This window comes from Phacochoerus africanus, chromosome 8 (assembly GCF_016906955.1).
Source record: "Phacochoerus africanus isolate WHEZ1 chromosome 8, ROS_Pafr_v1, whole genome shotgun sequence".
Lineage (NCBI taxonomy): Eukaryota > Metazoa > Chordata > Mammalia > Artiodactyla > Suidae > Phacochoerus > Phacochoerus africanus.
The window spans coordinates 107,688,862-107,709,840 of NC_062551.1; the positions used below are offsets into that span (position 1 = coordinate 107,688,862).

At 47.4% G+C, this 20,979-nt stretch overlaps 1 protein-coding gene across 2 annotated transcripts in view; it reads left to right on the forward strand.

Moving 5' to 3' along the window:
* Positions 1–20,979, forward strand: part of CABLES1 (Cdk5 and Abl enzyme substrate 1) — a 110,528-nt gene that overhangs the window by 50,093 nt on the left and 39,456 nt on the right. Inside the window, exons 3-4 of one of the 2 annotated variants that reach the window (XM_047793915.1) lie at positions 540–632; positions 20,156–20,233. In XM_047793915.1, the coding sequence (XP_047649871.1) occupies positions 540–632; positions 20,156–20,233 (171 nt within the window). The remainder of the gene's footprint in view (positions 1–539; positions 633–20,155; positions 20,234–20,979) is intronic. The other variant, XM_047793916.1, reaches the window with a different exon arrangement.

Here is a 20,979-nt window from a genome sequence, read left to right on the forward strand (position 1 = left end):
GGTCTCTGAGTCCCATTCAAAGTAAAGCTGCGACTTCCATGCATAGCCGGGTTGAGAACTGAGGAAACTGTCCAGGTAGTTCAGGCCGGAGTCCTGCTACTGAAGAAAAATGACTCAGGGATGTTTTTAAACTGAATTTTTTCCAGTGTTTTCTCCCCCTCTGAATTCTTTAAATTTACAGTTTTCTCTTCCCAGTACCTGTGTGGATACAGGAGGATTCTTTTTAAGATGACAAGAACGAATAATATCTTTGGAATGCATGTAGGTTATGTTATTGTATCTAGAGGAAAACCATTTTCATGAGCTGACGCTTCAGAGACCCATATAAATTATTATCAGGATTATCAAGGAAGTTGTCCGTCATTGCGTTTTTTTGCTTTTCTTTAAAAGCTTCCTTGCTTCCAGCCATGTTGTATCATCCTCGTTATCCTTGGGGTGACTCAGACCATTTGCCCGGTCTTTCCTTCCTGTCTTTGTGTGGAGATGTCTCAGCTGTCCAGGCAACTGACTGTGTTTTTCGAAATGGCTTTATTTTTCAGATGTCGAACTCTCTCAGGTTCCCCCAGACCAAAGAACTTTAAGAAGATTCATTTTATCAAGAACATGCGGCAGCACGACACCAGGAATGGCAGGTACATGCTAACAAGAGCAGCTTCCGTTCTCCCTGCTGCAGGAGGGGTGGTTCCCCCGGGGAAGGAAGGAGGGAACTCTTTGAATGGCCAGACCTCACAGGGTCAAGCCCACTGTCCAGCTGAACAGGATCTGGTGTTACTATTGTGGCTTAGTGGGTTAAGAACCCAACTGGTATTCATGAGTATGCGGGTTCAATCCCTGGCTTCACTCAGTGGGATAAGGATCCGATGAGCTGTGGTGTAGGTCACAGACGTGGTTCAGATCTGGCATTACTGTGGCTGTGGTGTATGCTGGCAGCTGCAGCTCCAATTTGACTCCTAGTCTGGGAATTTCCATATGTCTTGGGTGCGGCCCTAAAAAGAAAAAAAAAAAGATGAATGGGATCACATGTAACCCTCCTGAACAGACTGCTCTTTCCACCCCACTCCAACCAGAATCATCCAAAGAAGTCTGAACAGCACTTTCTAAAGGCAGCCAAAGGCTTGGTGAGATTTTTAGGCTAACTTAAACGGAAATTTTAATAATACTGAAATATATACACTTTTATTATGAAACTTTGCACAGGAAAACTGTTGAGTATTTCATTTGTTTTTTTGTTGTTTGTTTCTGCCTTTTTCTGCTTTGTTGGGTTTTGGTGTGCTCTGGTCAGTAAATATCTCTCCACATCTGCACCTGAAGTCGGGCTTGTCTCTCTGATGATTTTCGTTGCAGAAAGGGGAATCATATATGGTATTTGTCTTTCTCTTTCTGACTTATGTCCCTTGGTATGAGAATCTCTAGTTGCATCCATGTTGCTACAAGTGGGATTATTTGTTCTTTTTTTATAGCTGAGTAGTATTCCGTTGTATGCAGAAATTGGCCCAACATTGTAAATCAACTATATTTTAATTTAAGAAAGAAAGAAAGACGAATCACAACTTTGTCAACAGATTCATCCTGGGCACTGATTCAGAGTCCTGGACCTGCTTACGTCTGGAGCATGTGTTTCTCCAGCAAAGAGCTGCTGTTTTGGAAAGTGCTATGAAATGAAAATTATGATTGAAGTGTAGGTGACCTTGGTATTAAAACTGTCCTGATGACAGGTAGATATGAATTCTCATTGCCAGCATTGCTTGGGATTGAATGGTTAAGTCTGTTCGTGGTAGCCCCACGGCCATGCTGGGAACAGGGCTTCAGGACCTCTCGGGGTCCCCTGATGCTCTGGTACCCCCTGGGGTGGCTCCCTCCGCTGACCTGTGCTCTGGATCATAGTCTCCCTTGAATGGGAGTTAGAGACACATCCCAGGGCAGAGTTTCTGCCACAGACCACTGTTTTGATCTCCTCCTGATTTACAGAAGATCCTGTGCCCCCCCGCCCCGATCCTCTCCCATCTACATCAAATGAAAGCTGCTAAAAAGTTAGACTCATGATGTGATTAAGGCCCAGCATGGCTATAATTTGGAGTAAAATACACTGTACTACCACTCTACCACCACTAACTCTAAGAATTACAGTGTTTAAAGACTTGTTTTCTAGACGTTTATACTTTTTAAACCTCACTTGACTAGAGAACATTATTTTATAGCTATTCGATGGCTTCAGAGTGGCAAGACTGAGCTCTCCCGCAAAATAGTTTTTATGCGGTCAGCTTGTATTCCTATTTTAAGTACAGGGCTTTTTGCGAAAATGAACCCAACTGTCATCCGTAAAATAAAATACTCTGAGTTTCTTTCTCTCACCCTGACTTTCACTGTCAGAGTCACTGTGCCTCATTCACTTAACTTTTAACCACTGTGTTTTTCTTTTCTCTTGCGGCCCTTACTTAGGGAGTCCAAATTGTACTTGTGCCATTTTCAGTATCATTATTCATCATGTACGTATATTGGTGTTTTTGTCCATAGTCTCTTGAACGGTAAAATAAACATAGAGAGCCTTGAATTCCTGTGTAAAATCAATGACCAAGCCAAAAAGTGGCCAAATTCATAGTATTCCCAACTTCTTAATGTTGTCGAGGATACAGAGTCAGGTAGTCACCTGGCATGGTTCATAGTGAGAGACTGTAGGTAATAAAAGATTCGGGCTAAATGGGCATGCCACTGCATAGTATATCATGAAGCTGCCTTCCCGGGCACACCCTTGACCCAGGAACAACGTAAACAGTCTGTAACGCATGCAGTTGCTGCAGTTTTGCTGGGGAATTTTCAGAGAGAGCCAGGAGAGACTGTTACCTTTGTCTGAAGATCTGAGAACTGGAACTTAGGGCAGAAAAGCAAGCGCTCAGCACAGGCTGCAGGGATGGCCAGTTGTACCTTCCCAGGTGAGAACTGCTTTTTCAGGGCCAGAGAAGATGAAAGGGCTGGAGGTAGTCTCCTCCCTCCTGCTGGTTGATTTATTAGCAGGGCTGCACTGTTCTCAGATGAAAGAGAGAACTCAGGAGGGTGCCAGGAAGAAACTGCGATTTCTGAGGTGACAGAAGGAAATTGTGGTCAAGAGCTGATGCAGGGAGGAGGGGGCCCAGCCTTTCAAGAGGGGAGAGGAGGCTTCCCCCACCAGCCATGCAGCAGGTGGGAGGTTGTCCTGCTGGAGGTGGCCAGAGATGGACAGGGTGAGCTCAGTGCACCAGTGGTGTGTAGGAGGGGGCCTGGGTGTGCTCTCAGAAGGGTGGGACTGGGGTGACAGCTGGGGGGGTCTCCTATTCCTCCACCTTGGGCATGAGAGGCACAAACATGATGACACACCCAAGGGGATATTCCTGCAGCCGGTGCTAGAGCCACTCAATTCAGCTTTGCCTTCCCTGTTAGGAGGAATGAGGCTTTGCAGAGAAGCCTGAAGATGTTTGTTAAAGAACTTGAAGCTCTGGGAGTTCCCGTCGTGGCTCAGTGGTTAAGGAATCTGGCTAGGAACCATGAGGTGGCAGGTTCGATCCCTGGCTTTGCTCAGTGGATTGGGATCCAACATTGCCGTGAGCTGTGGTGGGGGTCGCAGACGCAGCTCGGATCCCACGTTGCTGTGGCTCTGGCGTAGACTGGCGGCTACAGCTCCAATTGGACCCCTAGCCTGGGAACCCTTAGAAAAACAAAAAAAAAAGAACTTGAAGGTCTGGATTGAGGACAGAGTGAGTACTGGTGGGTCACCTCTTCCCAAACTGGAGCAGAGAGACTGAAAGGGGGCTTGCTTAGCCACATCCCCCCTCACCCCTGCCACCCCCAGGCCCAAAGCAGGCACTCTCCGGCTGGTCAGGCTCATCCCTGCTCCAGCCCCAACTTCTGCTCCACTCAACTCCATCCAGCTCTGGGGTGTCCTTGTGACCAGCACAGTCCAGCCTCTCTGACAGCAGGCTGAACCCCAGACCCACTCGTTGTTCTGGACCCAAAGACCTTGGTATCTCCACTCCTCCGACCCCAGGCCTGCAGACCATGGGGCAGAGGCACGGCGTCAAGGGGGACTTGGGCTCCAGTCCCAACAAGGACTAGAGCGCAGGGCGTGAAATGAGTATGAGTGTCGGACAAGATTCCAGCGTGACCTGACTGAGAGTTTTAAGCAAGATTTGAGATAGGAAAAAATATATATATATATAAATATAAAAACTGAGAGCCAAATACAATAAAAGACAATACTTCTGTCATTGAGAAAACAAAAAGTCCAAGTTAACTTCATGATCTGTAATATTAAGGAAGCTGCTTAGAAATAAGCCTCGGGGACAAAAAAAAGAAGATGAAGAAGAAATAAGCCTCGGGGTTTCACTGGCCCTGTGTTCACCCACTTCACTTAGTGACATTAAACAAATTCCAGCTGCCTGTGAAGCCAGCCTCTTCTGTAGAGGGTGCGGCCCCGATGGAGGATGGCGTCTGTGTTAAGTGGAAACTGTCTTCCTCTGGAGCTGGCATGTTCTGGGAGGCTGGCATTGGGGACCGGCTAGAAAGCTTTGTGTCGGATCAAGAGCAGAGAACCACGCCAAGAGCATTTGGGACTCAGGCCGCAGACTCTCAGGAAGGAGGAGCAAAAAAGGATGGAGCCGGACAAGGACTACAGACCCCATGATGGGAACCTCGCCTCCACTGTTAAAACCACGCAGTGTGGTGGGTCCCTCACTGGCCCATGGTGGTTTCTCTCCCAGCAGGTAGGGAAGTGGTGAGGGGAGCTGGCACCCTCTAATTCTACTTCTGCTTTAACACGAAGACAGGTTGGTGATGGGGAGGCTGTGTGGGACTTGACAGTTATGAAAAGAAAGCAGTGTTTGTCTGGGTTTTAGGAAGACAGATCTCAGAATGTTCAGACTCAGAAGCAGATTCTTGTGACTGCATCCGTATTGCCTAAAGAGATTATAACATTAAGAGTATCATAAAGTGGAGTTCCTGTTGTGGCGCAGCAGAGAAGAGTCCGACTAGGAACCACGAGGTTTCAGGTTCGATCCCTGGCCTTGCTCAGTGGGTTAAGGATCCGGCATTGCCGTGAACTGTGGTGTAGGTCACAGATGTGGCTCGGATCTGACGTTGCAGTGGCTGTGGTGTAGGCTGGCAGCTACAGCTCCAATTAGACTCCTAAGCTGGGAACTTCCATATGCTGCAGATGTGGCCCTAAAAAGCAAAAAAAAAAAAAAAGGGTATCATAAAGTGATAATGGGTAACATCACTGAGTGCTTGAGTGAGTGCTTCCTGGGTACCCAGACTCTTAAGTACTTTATAGGCTTTATTTCATTAACTTATTTTAGTGGGTACTTGTTAAAGTATACTAAAGGAGAGACCTCTTATTTTTTCTTCAAGTTTTATTGGGCTGTAATTGACGTACAGCACTGTGTAAATTTAAGACATATAGCATAATGATTTGACTTACAACATCATGAAATAATTACTCCATTAAGTTTAATAAACATCCATTGTCTCATATAGATTCAAAATACAAGAGTTCCCTGGTGGCCTAGTGGTTAGGATTCAGCGTTTTCACCACTGCGGCCCAGGGTTCGATCCCTGGTCTGGGAACTGAAATTCCACTTCGAGCTGCTGCAAAAATTAATATTTAACTAATTTTAATTAATTTATTTGAAAATTAGTATTTAATTTTCAAATAAATTAAAAAAGAAGAAAAGGAAAAGAATTAAATTAGTATTTAATTTTCAAATAAATTAAAAAAGAAGAAAAGGAAAAGAAACAAATTTGTGATGGAAACTCCCAGCATCCACTCTTGACAGCTTTCATCCATAATGTTCAGCAGGGTTAATTACATTCATCACACTGCACATTCTGTCCCTAGTACTTATTTAGGTTTATACCATTTAACCGCTTTCATCCAACTACCCTTCCCCCATCCAAGGGCCCCCTACCCCCTAGAGAGACCTTTTAGATGAGTTCAATCTTTAGGACTCTATTTCAAGGAATGGAGAGACTTAGAAATACAAATAACCCTTCAAACAGCCTCATGAAGAAGGGATTACTGTGGTTATGTTAGGCAGAATAAATGCCCCCAAACATGTCCCTGTCATATTCTCAGGACCTGTGAATATGTCACTTACATGGCAAAAGGCACTTAAAAGTCATAGATGAAGTTGGTGTTGCTCATCAGCTGCTCTTGAGATCGCAGTGTTATCCTGGATTATCTGGGTGGGCCCAGTGTAATCACAAGGGTCCTTAAAAGTGGAAGGAGGAGGTAGGAAGAGTCAGTGTCTGAGTGACAGGATGGGATGGGATGGGATATGAGGAAGACTCAGATGTCCATCACTGGCTTTGAAGGTGGAGAAAGGGCCACGAGCCAAGGACTGTAGCAGCCCCAAAGCTGGAAAACGCAAGAAAAATTTCAAGTCTCTGGTGGGAAAGAGCTCCAACACCTTGATTTTAGCCGTGTGAGACCCTTTGCAGAGTTCTGACCTCCAGAATTGTAAGATAATTTTGCATCGTTTTAAGACGCTAACTTTTTGCTAATTACTGCAGCCATAGGAAATGAAAACACCCATTATCCTGGTTTACAACTAGAGCACATGACTAGAAGGTGGGGGGCCTGGTAGGAATGCAGATTCCAAAGCTCATCTCATAATTGAAGTGGGGAGGGGTGGGAAATGAAGGTCCAGATGCTGTAAGACAGCATATTGTGGTGGATTTTCAGAAAACTCTGTTGAATTTTGATGTTTTAAAAATTATCTGTTAAAGGCCAATGACTAAGGAATAGCTTGAGCAAACTTTTAAGATTAATTTAAAATAAATAAATAAAATTGGGACATTCATACATTGCTTGTGGGCATGTAAAGTGGTACTATTTGCCCACTATGGCAAATAGTTTGGTGGAAAACAATTAACTCAAAAAGTTAAACATAGGAGTTCCCATCATGGCTTAGTGGTTAACGAATCCGACTAGGAACCATGAAGTTTGTGGGTTTGATCCCTGGCCTTGCTCAGTGGGTTGGGGATCTGGCATTGCTGTGAGCTGTGGTGTAAGTCACAGACATGGTGCAGATCCCAAGTTGCTGTGACTCCAGTGTAGGCCGGCAGCTATGGCTCTGATTCGACCCCCAGCCTGGAAACCTCCATGTGCCGCAGGTACAGACCTAGAAAAGACAAAAAAAAAAAAAAGTTAAACATAAAGGAGTTTGCCCTGTGGCACAGTAGGTTAAAAAAACCTACTGCACTAGCTCTGGTTACTATGCAGGTTCTATCCCTGGACTGGTGCAATGGGTTAAAGGATCCAGTGTTGCTACAGCTGTGACATAAGTCAAAACTTGGATTCAGTCCCCGGCCCGTGAACTTCCATATGCCACAGGTGCAGCCATTAAAAAAAAAAAAAGTTGAACATAAAATTAGCATATGATCCAGCAATTGCATTGGTAGGTATACCTAAAAGAACTGAAAAGAGGAATTCAAGCAGATATTTTCACACCAGTGTTCATGGTGGCATCATTCTCAGTAGCCAAAAGGAGGCAACAACCCAGGTGTCTATCAGCAGATTATGAATAAACAGAAGTGGTGTCTACATACGGAGGAATATTACTAGCTATAAAAAAAGAACGAACTGCTGATACATACTACAGTATGTATAAACCCTGAGAAATGTTATGCTGATGGAAATAAGTCAGACACAAAGGGCCAGACACAAATGTATGATTCTCTTTATACAAAATATCCAGAATAGGTAAATCTATAGAGACAGAAAATAGACTAGAAGTTACCAAGGCCTGGAGGTAAGGAACAGAGTTTCCATTTGAGGCAGTTGAAAAGCTTTGGAAACAGTGGTTACTGTTGCACTGCATTCTGTGTGTACATCTTGGCACTGAATTATACACCTAAGAATGGTTAAATGGCGTATTTTATATTACATCTGTCTTCCCATGATAAAATAAAATACCGATGATAGCCATGGAGCTTTTAAAACCATATTCAGAAAAAGGAGGGAAGAGACGGTAAACTTCTTGGAGCTGATTGTACAGAGACAGAGCAGAGTCAGCCGCTGGGCTGGCATTAGCTTCGTTAACCATTGAACGAAGAAATGGGGACTGAACAAAGCCAGGTGTTGGGCACACACAGGTCCTCAGCAAGACGCGAGCACCCAGTAGGTCCTTAGCAAGTGTTTGTGGAATAAATGAATACAGAGGCCTTACATTTTAAGTGAGTTTCAGTCATTAGGACTATATCTGGGAATGGAAAGAATTTGTGATCTTTAAATACAAATGATTATGAAGTGCCATGGAGAAAAAAGTTCCGAATTGAGTACCAGGCACACATGGCCTTTAAAAAGTCAAAAAGAGGAGTTTCCACTGTGGCATAGTGGGCTTAGGATCCGGCATTGCCACATCTGTGGCTCAGATTTGATCCCTGGCCTAGAAGCTTCCATTTTGCTGCGGACGTGGCTGAAAAAAGTCAAAAAGAGACGGAGATGATAGCAGAGGATAAGCCCGAAAAATCGTAACCAGCAAGCCTAGTGCGGATTGCTGGCAGAGTTTTGGAATGGACTGCTGCTAAACAGATGGTTTGCATGCTTTCAGAGAAGAGCAGAGGTGGCCACGGTCAACATGGCTTCACTGAAAAAGAGTCAAGTTAACTTCTTATTGATAGAATAATGAGGCTAGTACATTAGAGGACCTCACGATGACACTTCCTGATTTCAGCAAAACATTAGCCTGTTCCTTGTAATAGCATCTCCCAGGGATGCTGGGTGACCAGCTGAGGAGCCTGGTCACAGCTGAAGCTGGTAAGCCAATCTCTGTCAGCCGGAAGGGGAGCGTGAGAGGACCAGCACGTGCTCTTCCCTTGAGCATCATCTCTGCAGCTCGAAGGCCAGTAAACCTTGTCATGGACGACGTGGAAGACCAAAAGCAGCAGGACCAGGAGACCGTGTTCCAGAGAGAAGGCTCAGTTCCTTCAACAGCTCCCTGAGGTTAAGCTTAGCAGGGATAAATGTAACGGAGGCAGATAATCAACTACAGTACAGGAGAAAGACTTCAGAAGTTCATGGGAAAACTATCTTGGACTCTAGATGAACAGTGTGCTCCCTAGAGGCTGACAGTGTGAAGTCACAGAGCCACAGCAACGCCAGATCCGAGCCACATCTTCGACCTACACCACAACTCACGGCAACGCCGGTTCCTTAACCCATCGAGTTAAGGCCAGGGATCCAACCCACAACTTCATGGTTCCTAGTCGGATGCGTTTCCACTGCGCCATGACGGGAACTCCTGCAGTACATTTTATACTAGTTTTCTTTGCCTCTTTAAGTATCAGTCCTGCTTGAGGAGAGTCAAGTTCTTGGCAGAAGTTGTGGATTTCAGTTGTAACAAAGACGTTTTAGGTAGAGGAGCACATTCTGGTTTTGTAACTGCCTTCAAGAATGTAGAAGTGTCACATTTATATTCTGTTGACAGTGATCCTGCTTCATGGAATTACACGCCAGTTGGGGAGACAGACAATAGGCAAGTATATGTGTCCTCTGAGAGATGGGATAGAAAGCTAAGTGGGGCGGGGCATTGATGGGGCAAGAGGCTTCCCTGATGGGGAGACCTGTGAGCAGACATTCCCAGCAGGGAAGAGCATTCAGGGGTGGATGGATCAGCAGTTGCCAGGGCTGGAATGTAAGGAGTGTGTGCGAGGAACTGTAGGAAAGCCGAATAGGTGGATTCATCAGAGAGAAAAGGAGAACAACAAGATGTGCCTCACCCCCCCATCCCCTGCCCCCAAAGTCCTGGGAAGGTGGCTTGTGAAGATGTCTGCTTTCACTGTGCAGGAGGTGGGAGCCATGGAGGGTGCTCAGCAGAGGATCGACGTGAACTGCTTGCCTTTGAACAGGAGCACTCTGGCCAACCAGCCATCAAGGGCAAGCATCACAAGTGCTCTTTGGTAACTTTATTCTTATAGAAAATTAGAGGAGGGTGTCTATTGGGTGTTATCTTCTAAAAATGAATTAATTTTGATATGAATTTCAAAAAATGACATAGAGGAGTTCCCTTAGTGGCTCAGTAGTTAACAAATCTGACTAGGAACCATGAGGTTGTGGGTTCGATCCCTGGCCTTGCTCAGTGGGTTGGGAATCTGGTGTTGCCATGAGCTGTGGTGTAGGTTGCAGACGCGGCTTGGATCCCGCGTTGCTGTGGCTGTGGTGTAGGCCGGTGGCTACAGCTCTGATTCGACCCCTAGCCTGGGAACCTCCATATGCTGCGGGAGTGACCCTAGAAAAGGCAAAAGGGAAAAAAAACGACGTAGAGTCTTTCAGATTAAACTCTTGACACATGTATGAGCAAACTCTTTGTCATGAAAGAGAGGGGACCAGGGCCTTGTGACACAGTGTCTGCAGTGGGCCCTTGAGCATCCTGAGGATGGTGGCTGGGGACAGGGAGCTGCCACTTCGTAGAGAAGAGCCGGTTACCGGTCCCACTGATCTTTGTCTTCACCCTGAGCCCCGCTGTCTGCTGGGTGAGGGCGTTACCAGAAATGAAGACAGACCTTGGTCCTTAGGGAGGAGATGCCCTTGAAAATGACAAACGTCATGAGGCCAGCTGGTGCCAACAGAGAGCTGCTTTCTGGCCAGATAGAACTGGATCATTAGAACAAGGTGAACATGAAGACCAGCCGATGGCCAGAGAGTGGCCCTCATTGTCCTTTGGAAGAGGACTTCTCTGGGCACTTGCAGCTCTCAAGATGCAAAAACATTTGTTCTTGAGAGCGATGGGAGACAAGAGCCCTGGTTTCAAGTGGGCAGCACCCTCCCCACAGGGATTATTTCGCATCCTTTTGAAGTCATCTGGTTTTTGAATGTCAGCCAGGTACACAAGCGGTGGTGGCCACGTCCCCGGGCAGTGCCCCCTCCTGGATCAGCTTCAAGAATCGCTGTATTCCGAACAGAGAAATTCTCTTCACAGTGAATGGACTGGGCTGTCTTGTCCCTTGACAGGGATTTTCAAAGATGTGGCGATGAGAGTGGACAGAGAAGCGAGCTGCTGTGTTGTCTCTTTCAAGTGTGAACTCAGTAGGAAAAACAAAAACATAAAAGATTTCGGCACCTTTTATCTGCTTCGTAAAGTAAGATGGTTTTAAAAAAAAAAGTGCAATAACAAGGCAAGTCATATCCTTTTGATTTTATATAGAAAATTTTGGAGCGAACGGGGGAAATGGGTAATAACTACATAATGATCTTGTTTGTCATCTCATCAGTTCCAATCTGTCAGCTTAGTTTCATTTGAAAAATGAGTTGGAGGAAGTGGCACGTTTTAAAAAACAAAAGAGCTACTGACAAGCTTTGGACAGGCCTTCTAGAAAGAAGAAATGTGTCATCGCCTTTTCCCCATGAAATGATCCAGTCTGATATATGTCGAGCATCCTCTGTGAGGTTCGTGCCACATCTGCCTTCTCCCAGAGCTTTTGTTCTTTCTTCAAAGACTGGACCCTCCATTCCCCCAGCAGCAGGAGGCTGGCAGGAAAACATCTTTATCTGCATCATCATCAGTGTCTATAACCAGTTGTCAGCAAAACCTCAGTCCTGAAGGACAGCGACTTCAGGCTGAAGGACCTCAGACTGAAGGAGCCTTTAACAACCCCCAAACCTCGCCAAGATTCCTGGGCTCAGCTTCTCCTGCCACCAAAGTGTCCCCCAGAGCCGATCTCACACATTGCTGTCCCTCTGCTTCTTCCTTGGTGCTGTGAGCCATAGGAGGAGGGGAGGAGCAGGGGCCACAGACCCTTATGTTAGCTTTTTTTTTTTTTTTTCAGTCTTTTGTCTTTTTAGGGCCACATCCACAGCATATGGAGATTCCCAGGCTAGGGGTCCAATCAGAGCTATAGCCTCTGGCCTGCGTCAGAGCCACAGCAATGCCAGACCCGAGCCGTGTCTGCGACCTACACCACAGCTCATGGCAACACCAGATCCTTAACCCACTGAGCGAGGCCAGGGATCGAACCTGCAACCTCATGGTTCCTAGTTGGATTCATTTCCACTGCACCACGATGGGAACTCCTTTTTTGGGTTTTGTTTTATTTTTTGTTTCTTTGTTTTGTTTTGGTCTGCATGAGGCTTTTAAGAGAAATTATTTCCAATCATAAGTGACCATGCTTGGTGCTTCTGGTGTGCAGATGAACATTGCTGAAAAGCTCTTGGCCTAAGAATGCTGGTCACCCCTTTTCTAACCAGTGCAATTTCCAGGAAGTAAAATGAGTCACAGAAAAAAAGGATGAAGGGCTGGGGAGAACCTTCTCTTGGTGGTTCCATTTCAACTCCCTGGTTGGTGAGAGGGCCTAGGAGCCTGGGGGGAGACCAGACCTTGGTCCCCCCCAGTGGTACATGGCAGCTGGGGAGAAGCCATCATTAGGGCTGCAGATGGCTCAGGGCTGGGGCCACACTCAGGACACAGCTACCTGAGCTGTGCTGGGAGAGCAAAGATGAGGGGACTTCCTAACCTCTGTGCCATTAGGCTCAGCTTTGACACCTCCTATCTCCTTGTTATGGGCTGGATGGGGTCCCCCCCAAATTCTTATGCTGACCCCCAATCTTAGAATATGACCTCATTTGGAAATAGAGTTGTGACCAGTGTAATTGGTTGAGATGAGATTGTGCCAGAGCGAGGGGGGCCCCTAATCTATAATCTGACTGGTGTCCTGATAAAAGGGGGAATCTTGGAGACAGACATGCACATGCAGAGATCTCCTCGTGGCCTTGTAAGGGTTGGTGTCACGCTGCCCCAGGCCAAGGAGCGCCCAGAAGCTGGAAGAGGTGCCAGAAACAGATCCTGTCCTCAGAGGAAGCCTGGTCTCGAAACCCTGGGCTCTGGAACTGTTCGAAGATTGACTTCTGTTGACTGAGCCATTGCCCCGGAGCATGGCATGTGGCACCTTGTCACCTCAGCCCCTCCCACTCGCACGCTCCCTTGGCGTCTGTCACCACAGTCATGAGGGCCCCTAAGCTCAGGTCCTGATCTGCTGAATTATTTACAGTAACTGCTTGGTTAAGAGAGGAGGTTAGTAAACAGTGGAAAAAACACGTATGTAGGTTAAACACTGTGCTTTAATTTAAGGCATGTTGGCCGTCATCTGTTCCACAGCTTCTGCTGCCTGGTCCTTCTCTACTCCCGGGGCTCGCTGAACAGAACCTGTGGCATCGACCTCACACATCACCCTTCCCACCCATGGCTGCCGGGTCCAGTTGGATTCTTGAAAGTGACCCAAGAAACTAAGTGCAGAATCTTTTTGGATTTTCACAATCCTTTCCTTATCTCTTTTTTTTCCTTTTTACTGCTGTACCTGCAGCATATGGAAGTTCCCAGGCCAGGAGTCAGATCAGAGCTGCAGCTACCAGCCTACACCACAGCCACAGCAGCGTGGGATCCAAGCCGAATCTGTGACCTGCTGCAGCTTAAGGCAACACTGTATCCCTTAACCCACTGCGTGAGGCCAGGGATCGAACCCACATCCTCACAGAGACAACAACAGGTTTTTATCCCACTGAGCCACAATGGGAATTCCCCTTTCCTTATCTTCTATAGATGTCTCACCCTTAACTATTTCAACTGCAGGTTTTCTTAGTGACTTGCCTTGTTTGAAAAAATTTTAAAGCAGTCACTGCTATTTTTTTTTTTAAATACAAAACAGCCTTTCTTTCTTTTTTGTGTTCATGTATCAATAGTTTGTGCAATCTTTAATAAACATGGAGAAGTGTAACTAACAAATACAACTGGCACAAACAGGTGAGAGGCTTCCAGACCTGATCTTTTCAAGTATACAGCTCAGTGTGGGCATCTTAGAGAGCAGCCTGCCAGCCTGAGCTTTGGGTGTGCTGCGGGTGTTGGTCAAAGTGATTCATGGAGGGGAGGGGAGACCCTAGTTGATCAGGTAGGGGAGGTTGGCGAAGAGAGTTTTACTGCAGACTTAGTTCCTCCAGTTGGCCTTCTGCTCCCCCACCCCGAACCTGGACTCAAGCCAACACCTCTGCCAGCATATCTTCTCCTTGTTGCCTATTGCCCCTTCACCCTAAGGTTAGTCAGTGTAGCTGTCACTTCCTCCAGGAAGCCCACCAGGCCTCCCTCAGTCTAGTTTAACTGTGCCTCTGATGTGCTCGGTAGCGCCCCTACTCCCCAGTCGGGGGAGTGACATCCCTGGGTACCTGTCTTCTACCCAACCCTAAGCTTTGTGGGAATGAGCCCTTGCCTGTGTCACACGGCAGCGGGTCCCTGGCACCGAGCACAATGTCTGGCACAGAGTACGTGCTCTGAAAATATCTGTGGAAGGGAGGGAGGAGGAGAGGAAGATCCTATAACTTGTTTCCCAGAAGTCTTCCCTCACTCCCTGCACTGTAGGACCAGGTACACCTCAGCAGGTAGAAGGGGCCACACTGTCGTTGCGGTGACTTAGCAGTAACGGAGGGGATCGTGGAGATGGTGATGGTGTTGGCAACACGATGAGAAGACTCATGCCTCCCCGATGCTTATGCCTCCGTCCTGTGTTTGTGGGCTACTCAGCATAGAACTTCACATGCATTCTCCCACCTAATTTGTGCCAGCTCTGTGTCCCCCAGGCTCCCTGGCTTGATGCTCTGTGTGGCCTCAGAAGGCACCACGTTGGTCTGTTTCTCTCCATCTTGGGCTCTGCGTTCCCTGTTCTCACCTGTCAGAATCCCACCCCTCCACCCACCTGTCCCAGGCTCCAGCTCTTGCTCGGGTTTCTAGTTCCTTCAGCTCCTTCCCTCCTCCCAGCTCCCCAGACTGGAATCGTGGCACTGAGCAGCATGGGGCCCAGAAAGTGGCTGAGGGCCAGCTATATTCACTCTCTGGGACTGCCTTGCAAAGTGCCACAAACAGGCTGCTTAAAAGAACAAAAATGGGAGCTTCTGTTGTGGCTCAGAGGTAACGAACCCACCTAGTGTCCATGAGGATGCAGGTTCCAGTCCTGGCCCCACTCAGTGGGTTAAGGATCCAGCATTTCCTTGAGCTGCAATGTAGGTTGCAGATGCGGCTCAAATCCTGAGTTGCTGTGGCTGTGGCATAGGCCTGCAGCTGTACCTCCGATTAGACCCCCAGCCTGGGAACTTCTGTGTGCCGGGGATGCAGCCCTAAAAGAAAGAAAGAAAGAAAAGAAAGAAACACTACCACCACAACAAAAATGCATCCCTGCGAAGTTCTGGAGACCAGAAGTCAAGGTGTCAGCAGGGCCATGCGCCCTCTGAAGCCTCTAGGGAGGGATCCTCTTTTGCCTCTTCCAGCATCTGCTGGCAGTTCTTGGCATCCATGACTTTTGGCTGTGCTACTCCAGTCCCTGCCTCCATCATCATGTGGCCTCTTCTCTCTGTGTTCAACTGGGCGTCTCCGGTCTCTCTCCTTATGAAATCCAGCCTTTGGACCTAGGGCCCACCCTAATCCATTATGACTTCATTCTAACTGATGACATCGGCAAAGACTATATTTCCAAATAGGGCCACATCTGCAGGGGCTGGGATTAGGACTTCAGCATGTATCCTGTGGGAAACACGATTCAGCCTGCAACACCAGCATTGTTAAGTGTGTTCGTTCTTGCTTCCTGGGCCTGTCATGTAAGGGGATGAAATACGGGGTTTGAGAATGCATTTCTACATGTGTGTCCGGCTACCTAACACAGACCCCTGGGCCACATTCATGTAGCACTCTTCTCACCCACCACTGCTGCAAATGTGATTTTCTTTGCTCTAACTTTTGAAGTTGGTCACTTGTTTTTCAAGTCCTTAAGTGAGTATCTTGGCTATCATGGAATATTCCACCTGGAAGAGATCAAAACGTCATACAGCCAACAGAGGCTCCCCAGGGTTCTGGAACTAGAACAAGAGGCCAGTTTTTGGCATAAAAGAGAGCATTGAAGGATCCTGGATGGTGTTAGACGTTGTCTGGTGGGACAGTGTCAGCACGGGGCTGAAGGGTTGGAAGCCAGATGCAGGGAAAGGGCTCCATGGTCCCGTATCAGCCGTGAGCCCCCTTGGGCACCTTCACGCTCTTACGAGCACTCTGGTATCTCACGGGCCAAGGGTGCCTTTGGAATCTTCGTGGCCTGAAGCTGTTAAGCTCCCTCATACCAGAAACACTTTCCTAAGCCTGGAAATGAAGCTCCAGAAAGAAAAAAACCCTGTTCCAAGAGCAGAGCCTGCTTAGCCCTTCTCGGAAAACACTGTGCACCAAGAGAGAGCCCTGCCCGCCTGAGCTGCAGCCCTAGGGAGCTCTTCCTCCTGCTGTTTTTTTCCCTTCTGGCAGATGTTTGTATGGAAATGTGATCTTTAATTCCTTAAAGACCCATCTCCCTGGAGTTAATTCCTCTTTTGAAGTCCTAATCTTTTGTGTAATGCTTTCTGGTCATCTTGACTCCTAGTGAAGTGTTATATGTTACAGATGGGGAATTCTGTGGCCTTTCTGCATGACATTTGGGCACAGAAGACGATAACTATAGCGGCGGAGGGAAAAACATGGTGAATTTCCAAAGCCCACTGGAAATGGAGTTTGGCCGTCTTAACGTCATTCCTGACAACGAGCATCTGATTTCATTCTGCCACAAGTATACTCAAAGGAGGCACACAAATCTGATTTTCTTCTTGAGCATCTCAGTTATGATGGATGTTCCCCTGATGCTTGGGAAGAACAAAGCTGCAAATTCATGTGAACCCCTCTGGGTTCTGGACACAGCGGTTGGTCCCACTGGACCCATCTTGAGATTCTCACTCTTTGAAGGCTCTAGTGCAGGAAACAGTCACAAACTTGACACTTGTTGATACATGTCTGCTCCTGCTAAGGATTCAAGTCCCTCCCAACTCCAGAGCTGTTTCAGGAAACATGTAGGATGTATTCTTGGGAGCTCCGTTGGCTCCTTTCAGCTCCCCAGGGCATGGACAGCCGCAGACCTGTTGCAGAGCTGCTGTGCAGGTCTCTGCAAGGATTCCTCCTCTGGCCCCTGCAGAGAGTGGGAGTCTGGGCGTGGTTGGACCCAAGAAGGAAAGAAAAGTGCCCCCAGTGCGGTCTTCCTTCCTCCCCTCCTCCGCCCTTCCTCCCCTCCTCTGCCCCCTCTCCCCCAGCTGCTTGAGAATGGCCAACCAAAGGATCAACCCTCCTGGAATCCTTGGCAACCGTCCACCTTGTAGTTGCTAAACTTGACCTGTGTTTTAGAGTAAGGCTTTTTTTTTCCTGAATGAGACCCATGCTCCCAGCCTCTCCTTCACCTCAAAGGTGAGGACCACACAGCGAGAGCACCCGATTCAAGTCACGTGCCCTTCGCCAATGGGCACATTGTGGTTGAAATTTTGGAAAGAAAGCTTACATGTTACATGCATTTATGTCCTCTCCTTCCCTTAGTCTATTAAAAATGTCCAGGGAGGGAGCTCCCATCGTGGCTCAGTGGTTAACGAATCCGACTAGGAACGATGCGGTTGTGGATTCAATCCCTGGCCTCACTCAGTGGGTTAAGGACAAGGATCCGGGCATTGCCGGGAGTTGCGGTGTAGGTCGCAGACGTGGCTCGGATCCACTGTTGCTGTGGCTGTGGCGTAGGCTGGCGGCTACAGCTCCGATTCCACCCCTAGCCTGGGAACTTCCATATTGCTGCGGGAAGCAGCCCTAGAGAAGGCAAAAAGAGAAAAGAAAAAAAAAAATGTCCAGGGAGTTCTCATTGTGGCTCAGCAGGTTACAAACCCAACTAGTATCCATGAGGACTCAGGTTCAATCCCTGACCTTGCTCAGTGGGTTAAGGATCCGGCATCACCTGTGGTGTAGGTTGCAGATGCGGCTCAGATCTGCTATTGCTGTGGCTGTGGCATGGGCCTGCAGCTGTAGCTCCGATCTGACCCCTAGCTTGGGAACCTCCATATGCCGCAGGTGCACCAGTTAAAAATATATATATATTCCTCAGACCATCACACCTGCTCCTGCATCACCTTTGTCACTTGACTCACTCATGCCTCACCCATCAAAGCATTTAGAATCTGGTACCTAATTAGCAATAGGTGTGAGCTATTGTCATGTCTGCCTAAGTAAATTTACTTGGCACTGCAGTGACAGCTCTGCTCTTGTCTCTGTGAGAGCTGGTGTCCAGCTGGGTGGTGTGTCCAAGGTGTATTTAATCCTTGGCCCTTTGCCCTTCAGGCCTGGGAGGCCTCCCCTGGACATGGTGCTTCTGTCCTTGGAGCTGTGACCAGGGTCTGGGTCTGTGATACCTGATGAGAAACATCTCCCTGGAGAGAGGAGAGACGTACTTCTGTGTGCATGTCACACCTCATGACAGGCCACATGTGCCATCCTTCAGCTGTCCTTGCAGGCCTCTTAGTAGGCCTGTGCATTTTATATTTTTTGTCTTTTGTCTTTTTAGAGCCACACCTGTTGGCACCCTGGAGGTTCCCAGGCTAGGGGTCGAATTGGAGCTGTAGCTGCTGGCCTACACCACAGCCACAGCAAGGCCTGTGTATTTGAGCACAGAGGTCTGAAGAGGTTCTGAATCCACCAACTCTGGTGAGAAAGCTTACCTCAACCCCAGAAGGCAGTTCCCAGTAAAGATCGTGACTATTTAGTGAGTGCATATTACTTGGCTGGAACTGTTCTGAAAGCTCTCCCATAAGGGGATTCATTTACTCTACAGCATTCAATAAGATAGCTCCTAATTGTATCCTGTGGTTTTAGATAAGGGCACTAAAGAATTCGCGAGCTGCCTCAGGTCAGACAGAGGTGACAGAGCTGGGATTTGAAGCTGGGATGTAGCGTTGGTCCTGCCTTCCCAGTGATGGGTACCCAAGTGCTGCTCTGAAGCTCAGCATTGCCCAGACTTCATTTCGGGGCTGAACTACCATATACAAAACCCTCAGACTGTCTAGAAGAGGAGAGCAGCAAATGCAGTGCCTTTATGACCAGGGTACTCCTGGAAATGGAAATACGGAGTAGAGGCGGCACCAACAAGGGGATGAGTAACTCAGTGAAAGGGGAAGAAATGCCTCCTGGGGAGGTGACTTTTGAGCTGGGTTTTGACGATTAAATAGGAGTTCACCTAGCATACCTGGTAGGACACAACAGTCAAAAGAAATAGCATGCTAAGGACAGATATCTGAAACAGCGAGGTTTTTTAAAGGTGGGGGTATTGCAAGTACTTGAGCAGGGATGTGATAAAATGCAGGAGGAAATATTGTGTGTGTTAAGATCTGAGAGGCAGAAAGAGCCAGAAGACAAAGGGCCTGGTTCACCATTGGCAGGGAACCTGACTTAATCCTAAGCATGTAGGCAATTTAATATTGTAGTTTTAAAACAAGGTCAGAATACTGAAACCTTGATGCAGTTAGTACTGCTGGCTTTCTCCTGGTTTTACTTTTATAACTATTAAAGGAAAAACAAAAGTCGGGAAGCTCTGTATCTGAAGTGTGTGGCCATGATGCTAAAAAATGTTGGTTTTTAATCTCCTTCACTGTTTCTCCATTTTTTCATCAACAAGAGGAGGGCAAAAATTATCCTCAGCTGCCAGAATAAGTGCATTTGAGAGTTTTTTTTTTAATGTTTTTTTAAGTGCTTTTGATTGCATAAGAGCTTCATGTAGAACCGTTTCCAGTGGTATCTTTATAGCAAGAACGGAGGCTAAGATGGATTATGTAATTGTCCCCTCCATTTATTCTCAGAACCTAACACGCTGCCAGCATATAAAAATCCCTAATGATCCCAATGGCATCTGAGTGTCTTTCCTGCTCACGGTTTCTGGCGCTCTTGCTCTTGCTTTGTTTACTGCAAAGTAGAAACTGATGGTTTAAATGCAGCATGACGGTTCAGCCAGCCTTGGGCAGCCGGGACTCATCGCCCCGCCTGCTCTGTCTTACACGTGCCGCCCACAGCCGGCAGTGGATTCCCATGTGCTCCTCAGAGACCCTCGCCCGAGCCTCACTGTGTTAACATTTGAATCGGGAGAGGCAGGCACACTTCTGCTGCGCTGAGCTTGCATTTTGCAAGGAGAGCAGAACACCATCTGTTAGAGGAGGTGGCGGGAGTGTGCAAATGCGGCTGTGAATTCCATGAATGCTTAATTGCTGTAGAATTTTATTTTTAGTTTAAAAGCCTTTGCATTTAGTTTGTTTGTTATTTGTTCTTTATTTATTTTTTTTTTTTAGAATAGTCCTTATCAGTGGCAGAAGATCCTTCTGTAGTATATTTTCAGTGCTGCCATATCGCGACAGTGCCCAAGTTGGGTATGTATATGCATGCTTGCTTTGTAGTTATCTGGGTGAAAACATCTGACACCATGTATACACTGTGGCCACCCTTTCCATTTCAAAGAATGTGCCTTGCTTTGACCCTGCAAATTCAGTATTTGTAAATTTGAAAGAAACAAAATGCCATTTTCTTTTCAGCCAGAAAGCTTCCTTGTTATTGAGGGGGTGTGCACGTGTGCGCATGCCCTTGAACACACATGTGTGCGAGAGTGCACATATGTGCGCATGTGCCTGCATGTGTGTCCTTACCACATTGCCTGATGTTCTAAACATGCATTTTGTCACCTCTTCCAAGAGCAAGAGCAATTTGGGGCCCACCCATCTTGCAGGGCCTCACTGACTTCTGGAGAAAGGTAGGTCAGGAAAGACTCAGACAAACCATGCGGCCATCCTGTCTCCTTGCGTCTTGGGCTTGGGGCTGGACATGGACCTGCAACCTTGGAGCAAACATCCAAGCAAAAAAGCGGTATCAGGAACAGACCTGTGTGATCAGACACAGGCCAGGGGAATGCACACCTTTCTCAATCAATGAGCCTCTCCTTTTGCCCTGAAAAGAAGTAGGTAAGTGAAGCACGGACCGGGCAAACCCCCCTCCTCGTTCTTTGTCCGCAAACTCTGGGCTGTTTCTCCCCCTGCGTCTGACTCACTCACCTGTCGCGTGTTCACTGTGTCCATGGTTTGTCATCAGGGAGCTGCTGGTATTTGGGGCAGGACGGTTCCCT